The sequence below is a fragment of the Ostrinia nubilalis genome, chromosome 4 (assembly GCF_963855985.1).
Source record: "Ostrinia nubilalis chromosome 4, ilOstNubi1.1, whole genome shotgun sequence".
In the NCBI taxonomy this organism is placed as follows: Eukaryota; Metazoa; Arthropoda; class Insecta; order Lepidoptera; family Crambidae; genus Ostrinia; species Ostrinia nubilalis.
The window spans coordinates 18,523,881-18,535,958 of NC_087091.1; the positions used below are offsets into that span (position 1 = coordinate 18,523,881).

The following is a 12,078-nucleotide window of genomic DNA, read 5'->3' on the forward strand; positions in this document are numbered from 1 at the left end:
AGGGAGAAACTTGGTTTGCTGGTTGATGTACCGAAACAGGGCTTCGGCAACACCAATGACGGCAACACTGCCAGGAGGTTTTTTGCCAATCCTGACATTGCACACGAGATCACAGGCATTGATCGTGACTTGATTATAAGATTTGGAATTATTCTGAAAAGTTTAAGCTGTCCCTATAAAATAAATAGTGCTCTGTTTAATGAATACGCAAGAGATACGGCAAAGCTATATGTTAGTTTGTACGGATGGTACTGCATGCCTCCCACAGTCCATAAAGTTTTAATTCATGGCAAAGATATTATTGATCATTTCTTGTTGCCTATTGGACAATTAGGGGAAGACGCACAGGAATGTCGTCATAAAGATGTAAAATATTATAGAGAACACAATACCCGAAAAATGTCACGTAAGCAGACTAATGAAGATTTATTCAAAATTTTATTGGTGTCGTCTGATCCTCAGATATCAATTTTGCGCCCTTTACCCCAAAAGCAGAAAGGTATTTTTCCTGCAGAAGTCATCAAATTATTAGAACAACCTTATTTTGACACAAACGAGGAAGAATTATAATGTTCAGTACATATTTTTTTGTTTTTTAGATTATAGTCTCAAATACACAATATTAATAAAGAAATAATTATTTACATATTGATATTTTCAATAACATTATTAGATAATTGTAATTTCAGATTAAAATATTTTTGTCATCCTAAATTCTGATTATTGATCACTGTGCGCCGTTATCGAAAGTCGTTTCATCGAATGTCATAACATCGAAGCCGTTACATCGAACGGTCATTCGTCATTCGTCTCACTCACACACGACTAACGCGCCGCAAAGTATGCTTCAATATGCGTTTTGACAAAGAACTCATTTCCACTCCACCTTGAGGTAGAATGAGTGGCGCGTTTTTTTATCGTGGTGTCCCCTGGAGGCCTATTCCACATCATCATCATAAGTATTAATTTTGTTCTTCTTCTTCTGATTCTCTTCTACTTCGGCTTCTTCTCTTCTACTCCTCGTCTTGTTCTCATCTTTATCTTCTTCTGAGCTTCATCTTTTTCCGAGCTCCTTCTTCTCATCTTCTTTTTCTCTTCCTCTTACGAAGAAAAAGAGGAGAAAAAAGAAGTGACGAAAATGAGAAGAAGAAGACGATGTCACGATTAATCTAATGCAACAACATTTGATGTTTTGACCATTCGATGTTTCGACCATTCGATGTTTCGTACAATCGATATAATGACCGTTCGATTTAGGACTTCGATGTTATAACATTCAATGAAACGATTTTCGATAAAACGTACGGAACCCCAACTGGTGAGCGCTGAAGCGACAGGACTATCGCATTCGAAAGCACCAGGTTGGCACCACGCTCGTGAAAGGACAGTCGTATAAGTATCAGTGGCGCCAACTGGCGAAGGCAAATATAGACCCTCATTGATTTAGGAAAACTTAAGCTTTAGCCCTCTTTAGCCTAGGTGCAGACCAATGACTTTTAGTCGGCCGATAGTTGGGCCCGATTCTAATTTGTATAAAGAATTGGCCGATACCAAATCGGTGTAATGGCGTGTCCACACATGCCGCTGGCTTTCAAAATGCCTTGCCAGTGTGCCGTCCTGGCCGCCGGGTCGGCCGCCGGGTTGGCTGCCGGCCATGCCGCCCGGCATGTGTGGATGCGCCATAATGTGCGCACTTTCATACATGTCCATACTGATCAACAGCCCGACCCAACTATAGGCCAACTAAAAATCGGTGGTCTGCACCTAGGCTGCAAGATATTTTTTTCTGAATGAAACCAGTAGTAACCCACAAAGTAAATAAACCTGACCTAAAGATATCCAGTAGTTATAGATTTATCTTATTTGATTATATTGAATGTAACGTACCCGTCTTTCCCTTTGACAGAGATCGGCTTGACGGCGTCGCGCGGCTGCCTGGTGGCCTCGGCGCCGCCACCCGCCGGCGCGCGCGGCAGGCTGCGGCCCTGCGGAACAAACACCGATCAAATGCCGACAGATTCATGAATTGCAAAAATAAATATCTACCTATTTCAATTATTTTTTATTTCATTTCTTTTAATGTTTAAAATCCCACCAAAAACATTTTCATGTCAAAAGTTACCAAGACGAACCGCACGCACTGTAAAAAGTTATATCTAGAGTCGCATGTAGTTTGGCACTTCCATGTTTAGATTAACGCCCGTTGCCCATAATAATTCAATCCCTGTCCAAATCCGGATTACAACTGTCAAATTGAATTCAGTTTTAGATTAAAATATTTAAAATATTCGATGCATTTACACTTTAATATTCTTTAAATAGTCTAAAAAAACAATATGAAAATGTAAAAACATTAAAAACCACAGATATTTTGACCAAAAACATAATGAAATTTGACAGTTGGTTGACGGACGGATTTGGATTAGGATTGAATATACATAGATAAAATCATAAATCTTCTCACCACCTGAACGGTGTCACTGTTGGGAACAAAACTCAGGGAGACGCTATTGATATTGTATTGCCCACACGCAGTAGATATGTGGTAAAGTCAGCGTCAAGTAGTTCGTGACACCCAAAGTAACCAATAAGTTCGCAACACGTCTGTTTTGGAATTGGAATTGTCAACTTTTTGGCCACATTGAGTGTCAAGAACTATTTGACACTAAGGCCCAGAACACACGGTGAAACGCAACTTTGAAACTGGTCAAACTGGTCGCGTCATGTGTGGTCTCTCAATGGAATCTATGGCAGAAACTTAGATACAACTCAAAAGTAACTAGAAGTTGCAGTTTCGTTGCAGTTGCGTTTCACCGCGTGTTCTGGGCCTAACTGTACAGTGAAAAACTTCGGCCCGGTTTCCACCAAAGCGGAACTGTGCGGAGACGTAAGTATTTATTATATTTGCAGTGTAAGTATTATTTAAATAGACTATACAAAATAAAGATATTTTGTCTGAGAGGAGAAATTGGAAGGCTATTTCCACCAAAGCGGAGCGGAGAAGAGCAGAGCGGTTCGGAGACAAGAGGTGTGTGAGCTGTGCATAGCTGTCAGCCTATTGTTATCCATGAAACACCGCATCGCTCCGCCCTTCTCCGCTTTCCTCCGCATCACACCGCGCCGCCGCACTGTCAATTCTACAGAAAAACAATTGCGCGCGACAATTCTCCGCTCGATCCATTTCCACCAAAGCAGAGCAGAATGGAGAGGTGCAAATAATGGAATCTAATTGATTATTCTTACAAATCTTTTATGCTTCGCTCCACACCGCTCCGCCTTGGTGGAAATCGGGCCTTACAGTGGCGGACCGAATCGATAATATTTTATTTATTGCATGTATTTTTCATCTTTGGTTAAATAGTGTCTTAAATCCTCTTGAGGTTTGTCCAGGGACTATTGTTCTCTATGCAAATAAAATAAACGTTTTAGTATAAGCATCCACAACTAAATATAAGCAAACAAAACATTATTTTAGCGAGAATGCACTACATACGTATAATATTCAGCACGCGTAGATATATCGCCATCTATAGTTTAATGTATGAACTAGCTCGTCTCGAGGTATAAGAAGTTCGAAGACGAAGCATAAGAGTCATAGATGGCGCCTTACAAATAGTTACTGAGTATTTGAACAGATGGCGCTAAAGTCTGTTCGCCGAGAGTTGATAAATATTATGAAATGTCTTGCAATAGCGACTGTCGCTTAATTATCGCATTCTGTATGGCGGGCGTCGTTTGTCACAACGCGCACTGAGTACCATGGTACGAGCCACGCAGCTGTCGTCAAGCGCCCCGGCCGGCGGGCCGCAATGTGTGAAACGCAATGTGTGAAACGGAATAGATTTATTTTACATAAGACCGAAATGAATGGTATGACAGTGGGTAGGGTAGGGTTGCCCAGCATTGGGATACACTATAAGCCACTTGATAATAATGAAATACTTTTTATCCAACACATGGACGCCACGTGTTTGATACGTATCCCCACGTATGCCCTAACCGGAATAATTCCCGTAAATTTAAAAGAGATAATAATGAAAATCTACCAACTTTTTCATTATATCGACAAAAATAATTAGCGGGCCGCAATTTATAATGAGTTTAGAACCTCTGATATTTTTTTTTATCAACTCTCGGCGAACAGACTTTAAATAGTATATTGCGTACCTGCATGTGCGCGCAGGCGCGCAGCTCGCCGTAGATGACGTCGGGCACGATGCGGTCCAGCCGCAGCTGCAGGTCGGCCGGCCGGTCGCGCTCCACGCCCAGCAGCACGCGGTTCGTGTACACCTGCGGACGTGCACATTTCATCGTATTATGTTTGGGCCTTGAGATAAATAACAGGGGTCGAAAATACCCGATATTTATTATTTATTATTTTATTTATATCAAAATATCGGATATAAGGTCTATTCAAACCTAAGCGATATTCGCTGCCGCTGTGGGTAGAGGTACATACCGCGCGGGTTTCGCTCAGGTATTTAGTATCAGTATCGCGGCTAGAGCGACCTGAGCGATATTCGCTGCCGCTGTGGGTAGAGGTACATACCACGCGGGTTTCGCTCAGGTATTTAGTATCAAGTACCGCGGCTAGAGCGGTTTTCTCTGCCGCAGACGGTAGCGAATACCGCTTAAGTCTGAATAGGCCTTTTATCAACTTTGATATACAGGGTGTCCCATAAAGAGCGTATCAAACTTAAGGAGATGATAGACTAATAGACGATGTTTATCTATACAACAAAAAAAAACTAATAAAAGCATCATCATTTCAATGGAATTTTGTAATGCTACCTGGAGGGAAACTACTCTTAATACTGTAGATAGCAAATTTTACTCAAAGAAAAAATTAATTTATTTTTGAAAAGAAATAGAACTGCATTCAAAGATTTTCCAAATATTATCGACGCAGGGATAGTACAAAAAAGTTTTAACAATAAAAGTTGCTATAATACCTAGATTAATTTCAAAAAGTATATGTATATCTATCAAATATCAAAAATATCATTTTGGCATTCAACGCCAGTTCAGAACAGTAGTAATTGTAATTCCAAAGCGACGCACCTGCTTCCGCTCCTCGGCCTGCTTGTTCAGCATGAACTCCTCGAGCGTGACCAGCCCCATCGGGCTCGGCTCGGGCTTGGCGCGCGGCCGCGGGACCCGCAGCGTCGGCTTCGTGACGAAGTCGCTCTTCTCGAAGTCCAGGAGGTTCGGGTTGGACGCGTGGATGTAGTTGATGGGCTTGGGGATCTTGGCGGCGGCCGGGGCCCCTGCGGCGGGCGGGGCCCCGGCGGCGGGCCCCACAGCAGGCGGGGCCCCGGCGGCCAGCGAGCGCCCCGCCGCCTCCACGCGCCGGTAGCTGCGGTAGTGCTCGGTCGGGACGGGCACACCGGAATGCTTGCTCTGGGGGTCGATCGAAGAAAAGTAGTTTTGATCACATTCAATAACAGTACTAAAGCCTGGTCCGTGAGCACGTAGAATCCCGTCCAATGACCCCAAGCTACCCATCCTTATCACTGTAATTATATTGCTGTCGCGACTGTGCGACTGGCACTCGGAGTGAGTGTGCGAGCGCGATAGCAACATAATTACGCGCGAGCGATAAGGATGGGTAGCTTGGGGTCATTGGACAAAATTCTACGTGCTCGCAGACTGGGCTTTAGCCGAATGAACGATTTCGTCGACCCTAAAATAAAGTAGGTTTTAAAAATATTTCGTCACAATGTTTTCAGTCAACCAAAGCGTGCGACTCGCCGCGGCGAGTGCGGCTCACCTTGCCGTTCTTACTGTCGTCCTTGCTCTTGTTGCGCGAGAAGAAGCGCAGGTACTTCCTGTCCAGGCTGGTGGAGGCGTGGCCGACGCTCTCGTGCGAGTCGCTGCGGCGGCCGGCCAGCTTGCGCAGCGAGCCGAACTTGGACTTGTCCTTGTCCTCGCGCCGCTCGCGCTCGCGCCGCTCCGGCCCGTCCGTGTCCGACTCCGTGTCCGAGTAGTCCGTCTCGGAGAACTGCTTCGATATGTCGCTCTGAAAATCAGGGTTCGAAATTATCAAGATAATTACGCTCCATGATAATTATCAGATAATTATCGGATAATTATCAACAGTATAAGATACATTTGTCATATCGTTTTAAGGGAAATGTTACTTTGTTTTTTGTAACTGAATGTTGTCAAGTTCTACCGTTTGTCGCATAACGCTTGGAAAATAGATAAATAAATATTTTGACGCTAGTTAAATAGTGATCATTCTCGAGCTAAATAATTAAGTTTTATAACTATCTATGTTGATTAGCGCCCACCACTAGACGCAAGTGCGGAAATACACGTTCGAAAACTTCGAATACAGTTCACTTTCACAAGTGCATTTTTTGTTATTATCAACTGATAATTATCCATCTGTTATTATCAAGATAATTATCATGATAATTATCGTGATAATTATCATTGATAATTATCCTTTCGAACGCTGCTGAAAATTCAAGCAAACGTTCGGTCAGTCCTCCGCCGGACGCGGACGGGCACGCACCTGCGGCGGGCCGGAGTTGAGCGTGGCGCGGTGGATGAGGTGGATCCAGGCCAGCATGCTGTCGCGGCTGTCGCAGGCGAAGTAGAAGGCGGTGCCGGTGTGGTACACCTTGAAGGCGTGCTCGCGCGACTTCACCTCGCCCGCCGCGCACACCGTGAAGCCCTCCAGGTGGATCATGCAGTCCGCCTTATTGCACTGCCGACAGGAGCAGAATTTGAAACGATTACGCTCGATTCTATCGACAACTAAAGTTCAAAATTCGTCGTATTTAATACTTTTCAAATCGTATAATAACAGTACCTCAATCGCTCCAGCAAAACTGTTAAATAGTTTCCAGCAGCCAGCGAGACTCTTTTATATTGTGATGGCCGCTAACGCTTATCAGTGTGTTTTTAAAAAAAACTAAAGCCCGGTCTGGGAGCACGTAGAATTTTGTCCAATGACCCCAAGCTACCCATCCTTATCGCTCGCGCGTAATTATAATGCTGTCTGTCGCGACTGTGCGACGGGTGCCCGCAGTGAGTGTGCGAGCGCGACAGCAACATAATTACGCGCGAGCGATAAGGATGGGTAGCTTGGGGTCATTGGACAAAATTCTACGTGCTCGCAGACCAGACTATACACCCTCCAGATTTAATCTTGGAAAATAATTTGGGATTTCGCTGGAGCAATCAAGGCGGGTCCTATTGTTTCGCTCATAAGACAACGAATGTAAAACTTCAGTCGGCGATCGCGTCGAGTCTCAGGAGCCAGGCTGGTGACTGGTGGCTGGTGGCTGGTGGCTAGTGGCTGGCAGTGTTGCCAACTTAGCTACTTTATAGCTAGATTTAGCAAGTTTCTGATGTCAGGCAGCTACAATTTTTTTTAACTTGTAGCTAAACTTTTTAGCTACTTTTTCTAGCAACCATTGATTATGATATATTTTTACAAAGTTAAGGTAGCGGCATCCCCGACAAACAAAATTAGTATTAGCAATATACGATACGACTCACTTAATCGGTGCGGAATAACTTTGGGGATTCCCTCGTTTGACTGGTTTTGGCCTAATATTGTCTTCTTTTATTTGTTAATTAAGTAGTCACAGTATTAAAGTTAAGTTGATTACAGTTTATAGCTGAATTATTAACTGCAATGTTTTATTTCTTTAGTATTTTATTTACTTCGGAATTCAGCTAGGTACTTCTAGCTACTTTTTAGGGAGAAAAAAATACTCAATCTAGCAACTTTCTGTTAAATTCCTAGCTACGAGCCTTTGGTAGCTGTTGGCAACACTGGTGGCTGGTGGCTGGCGGGCGGTGTACTCACGTCGGGCGCGCGGTAGGCGTAGAGCGCGGCGTGCGCCAGCAGCAGGTGGCGGCGCGCCCAGCGCGGCGTGGGCGCCCCGCGCGGCCGCACGCGCTGCCACGCCGCGCCGCCCGGGCCCCACGCCGCCAGCGCGCGCGCCGGCACCAGCCGCCGCTCTGTCCCCTGGTGTAGGTACTCACGTCGGGCGCGCGGTAGGCGTAGAGCGCGGCGTGCGCCAGCAGCAGGTGGCGGCGCGCCCAGCGCGGCGTGGGCGCCCCGCGCGGCCGCACGCGCTGCCACGCCGCGCCGCCCGGGCCCCACGCCGCCAGCGCGCGCGCCGGCACCAGCCGCCGCTCTGTCCCCTGGTGTAGGTACTCACGTCGGGCGCGCGGTAGGCGTAGAGCGCGGCGTGCGCCAGCAGCAGGTGGCGGCGCGCCCAGCGCGGCGTGGGCGCCCCGCGCGGCCGCACGCGCTGCCACGCCGCGCCGCCCGGGCCCCACGCCGCCAGCGCGCGCGCCGGCACCAGCCGCCGCTCTGTCCCCTGGTGTAGGTACTCACGTCGGGCGCGCGGTAGGCGTAGAGCGCGGCGTGCGCCAGCAGCAGGTGGCGGCGCGCCCAGCGCGGCGTGGGCGCCCCGCGCGGCCGCACGCGCTGCCACGCCGCGCCGCCCGGGCCCCACGCCGCCAGCGCGCGCGCCGGCACCAGCCGCCGCTCTGTCCCCTGGTGTAGGTACTCACGTCGGGCGCGCGGTAGGCGTAGAGCGCGGCGTGCGCCAGCAGCAGGTGGCGGCGCGCCCAGCGCGGCGTGGGCGCCCCGCGCGGCCGCACGCGCTGCCACGCCGCGCCGCCCGGGCCCCACGCCGCCAGCGCGCGCGCCGGCACCAGCCGCCGCTCTGTCCCCTGGTGTAGGTACTCACGTCGGGCGCGCGGTAGGCGTAGAGCGCGGCGTGCGCCAGCAGCAGGTGGCGGCGCGCCCAGCGCGGCGTGGGCGCCCCGCGCGGCCGCACGCGCTGCCACGCCGCGCCGCCCGGGCCCCACGCCGCCAGCGCGCGCGCCGGCACCAGCCGCCGCTCTGTCCCCTGGTGTAGGTACTCACGTCGGGCGCGCGGTAGGCGTAGAGCGCGGCGTGCGCCAGCAGCAGGTGGCGGCGCGCCCAGCGCGGCGTGGGCGCCCCGCGCGGCCGCACGCGCTGCCACGCCGCGCCGCCCGGGCCCCACGCCGCCAGCGCGCGCGCCGGCACCAGCCGCCGCTCTGGGGACGAAAAGCGACAGTGGAGTTGCGATCGTTCCGATAGAAACGTTGCGCGTGTCGAATCTGAATGCGAGCGTGCTGAATGTCTGAAACGCTCCCGATTCGTCCTGCCCCCCTAGACAAAACGCACTTTTTGATCGAATCGATATTCGAATCCGTCAAAATTCCATACAAAAAAGGGGCTTTTCGACCACTTTTCGACTGATTTGCGATTATAATTTGCACTTTGTCTAGAACCACTGAACTACGTGCGGTGACGTTTCGACGCCCGCTCCTTTTGACTGACCGAATACCGAGGTTCCAGACGCGATACGACAGTGACTGTGTTGCGACCCGATGAGTGCTGAGGCACGCGAAAGGTTGATTCGAAGAAAGCTTTGATTGAGACTTAAGCTACCCGCATCCGGTCGACACTCTCGCAACGGTGCCTTATACTGAAGTTTAAAAAAGATGTAAAATATATGTGATACTATTTTTAAACTTACATTTATGTAGGGCCGGGGGTTCTCCAAAGAAACTCAACTTTCAAATTCGTAAAAATTACCGTATTTGTCCAAAATTATTAAATAATAGCGGAGCACATTCGCACGTCATAGCAGTTGGGACGAGAGAGAGCGAGCCCCGCACCTTTCATTCATTCCTTTCATTCGGTTTATTTTACCGTTTCACTATTTGAACGTTTCAACAAAATTTTAAAAAAGTTTGTTTTCTTTTACATTCCTACATTTATACCACGCTGAATGAAGAATGTTCACTAATTTTATTTTTTAGCTTTCTGTATTCTCTGTTAAAAATAAAAAATACACGTGAAAGAATTATTTCGATACGTCAATTCCAAGATATTTAATTTTAAAGGTGCGGGCGGCGGCCGGCCCGCCATTTTATACGCGTGACGTCATAATATAGTGACTGGCTGAAATTTGAATGGGTGGAATCTTGCAAGCTGAATTAAGACCCACTTCCGGACAACCGATGAAGCTGAAATTTCGCATACACATGTAATTTGGATGACCATGCAATATTATGATGACATGGAGCTGATCTGATGATGGAGCTGGAAGGTGGCCATAGGAACTCCATAATAAAACGACTTAACTCCATCTAGTTTGGGCTCGTTCGTTTTGTATTGACGAGTACTTCAATTCTATATAGCAATCAGGGTCTGATGATGGAGCTGGAAGGTACATCGCAATAAAATGACACAATCGCATCAAGTTTGGGTTTGGTTCAATTTTAATTTCTGTGATGGGTCTGGGTGTTAATAATATGTATAATATGTATGTATTTACAAAAAAAAATGTATTTAAGTATGTTTATATCCGTTGTCTAGTGAGCGGACACTGTGAATGTACGTCACGCAGGGTCACGTGACCATCGGCGGGACTCGATATTTAAGCGAACTTTGAATGCCTATAAAATCATAACTGCTTGGTATTTTTGAATGAAATAAAAACAAATGTATTTGTATATGTAAAAGATTAACTGTAACAAAGGTTTCAAGCGATTTTACATACCTAGTAACATTCTTAATTGCAGTACAACGACACAAGCGCGCGCGGCGTGACGTACGCATCACGCCACTCTCGGTGACGTCAAGACCGTCAGTTATTCCCGCTCGCTCAATGTTAAACTCGTGACAATGTCGGTAGTTACTTCTTAAAACAATATCATAATGTAAAAGCAAACCTCAATTTAACACAAACAAAACACAGATTCACAGATTTTTATTTTATTTTAAATTCCTTTTCTTCTTTAATATTCTTTGTGAAAACACTATATCCGGGTTCAGGTAGTCATTAAGATAGCGTGAATGGAGCACAATTTCTGTTTGTTGGTGTTGGGGTCACATTTTGTTTGGCACGCCTAGAACACACACGGACGGAATATACCTATTTATTGTACAAAAAGGTTAAATAAGATTTTTTTTCATCGGTTTTGGACTCTATACATGATACTGAGCTACCAGTTTAAAGGATGAACACTAACACCATGTAAGTATGACTAGCGCATAACTGATTCAGTGCCTGAGGTGTGGGAGCGGCACGAGTGTTTTTGACACGTCAGAGTAAATACAAATGAGTAGGTCATCTTTACAGAAACGCACCGGGTTTGTATGTGAGCGCGACAAAATTTAGCGGGGATTAGCGGGGAGCCAGTCGTGGTTGCGCCGAAATTTGTCTGTGTGTGCGTGCGCGCCGCAAACGTATATTGGCGCGCTCTGCGTCAATGTCAGACTCCCGTGCCGCTTCCATACTTTAGCGACTGACCGAGTTACGCTTCAACCACACCGACGCGTGCAGATCGCCCTCGCCGGCGCGATCATAGGCCAATGACAGGTCCAGTCCAGGAACAATGAAACAGGGGCTACCGTGTCGGTTCAGTCGTTCAGTCGCCCAGTGACCTAACGCTCAAGACGGTTAAGCTTGTAAAATAATGTTGAGTAATGACAACACTAAACATTTATTTATGGTTTAGAGTTTAAAAAGCTAGCTCAAAGTCGATGGTCACGCTCTGTAGAAAAATGGCCGACTGAAAAGTTTTGTTTTGATGTGCTCCGTTGTAATTTATATTTTGCATGTGTAAGATTGCAATAAACAAGCAAGTTGAAATAAATAATCATGGCGCTTTATTAATTAAACCCCATAACAAAAATAGTTATGGGCCCAGAAGAATTTGTCACAAGAAATTAAGTTCAATCGCATCCACGAGTGGAGGACATTGTTGGAAAGGTTTATGGTACCGAAAATTACATCTACGAATATCATCGTCATCATGTCGTGTTCGAAAGACAACAGATATAACATTGCACAATTCAATGGGGAAGGATTTTCGAATTGGGCTTTTAGAATGAAAAGTATGCTAAATGAGGCAAATTGCCTGGGCGCTGTGATTGACGAAAATTTCTCCAAGAAAGCCGAAAATAAGAGCCTCGAAGCAAGGGCACAGGCTCTAATAATTAGCGCAGTGGCTGATAGTCATCTTCAATATGTACGCCAAGAAAGTGCATTTAAAATGTACAAAAAC

General features: G+C 47.0%; 1 protein-coding gene across 1 annotated transcript; it reads right to left on the reverse strand.

Annotated features, from left to right (window-relative positions):
* Positions 1-2,496: 2,496 nt before the first annotated feature.
* LOC135071406 (uncharacterized) lies at positions 2,497-7,901 on the reverse strand. Its single transcript, XM_063965197.1, has 6 exons — positions 7,826-7,901; positions 6,521-6,715; positions 5,771-6,019; positions 5,062-5,400; positions 4,168-4,290; positions 2,497-2,604 (listed from the first exon to the last, which is right to left on the reverse strand). The coding sequence occupies exons 2-6, from the start codon at positions 6,695-6,697 to the stop codon at positions 2,497-2,499; spliced, it is 996 nt and encodes a 331-aa protein (XP_063821267.1). The 5' UTR covers positions 6,698-6,715; positions 7,826-7,901.
* Positions 7,902-12,078: the final 4,177 nt, after the last annotated feature.

Bases quoted from the DNA above. Each gene is read 5' to 3' on its own strand.
- LOC135071406 (XM_063965197.1), bottom strand. From the start codon at position 6,697: ATGATCCACCTGGAGGGCTTCACGGTGTGCGCGGCGGGCGAGGTGAAG. The intron at 6,020-6,520 runs GTGCGTGCCCGT...CCTGATTTTCAG, and splicing joins TCAACTCCGGCCCGCCGCAG to AGCGACATATCGAAGCAGTT. The intron at 2,605-4,167 runs GTACGCAATATA...ATTCCAAAACAG, and splicing joins GCGCCTGCGCGCACATGCAG to ACGTGTTGCGAACTTATTGG.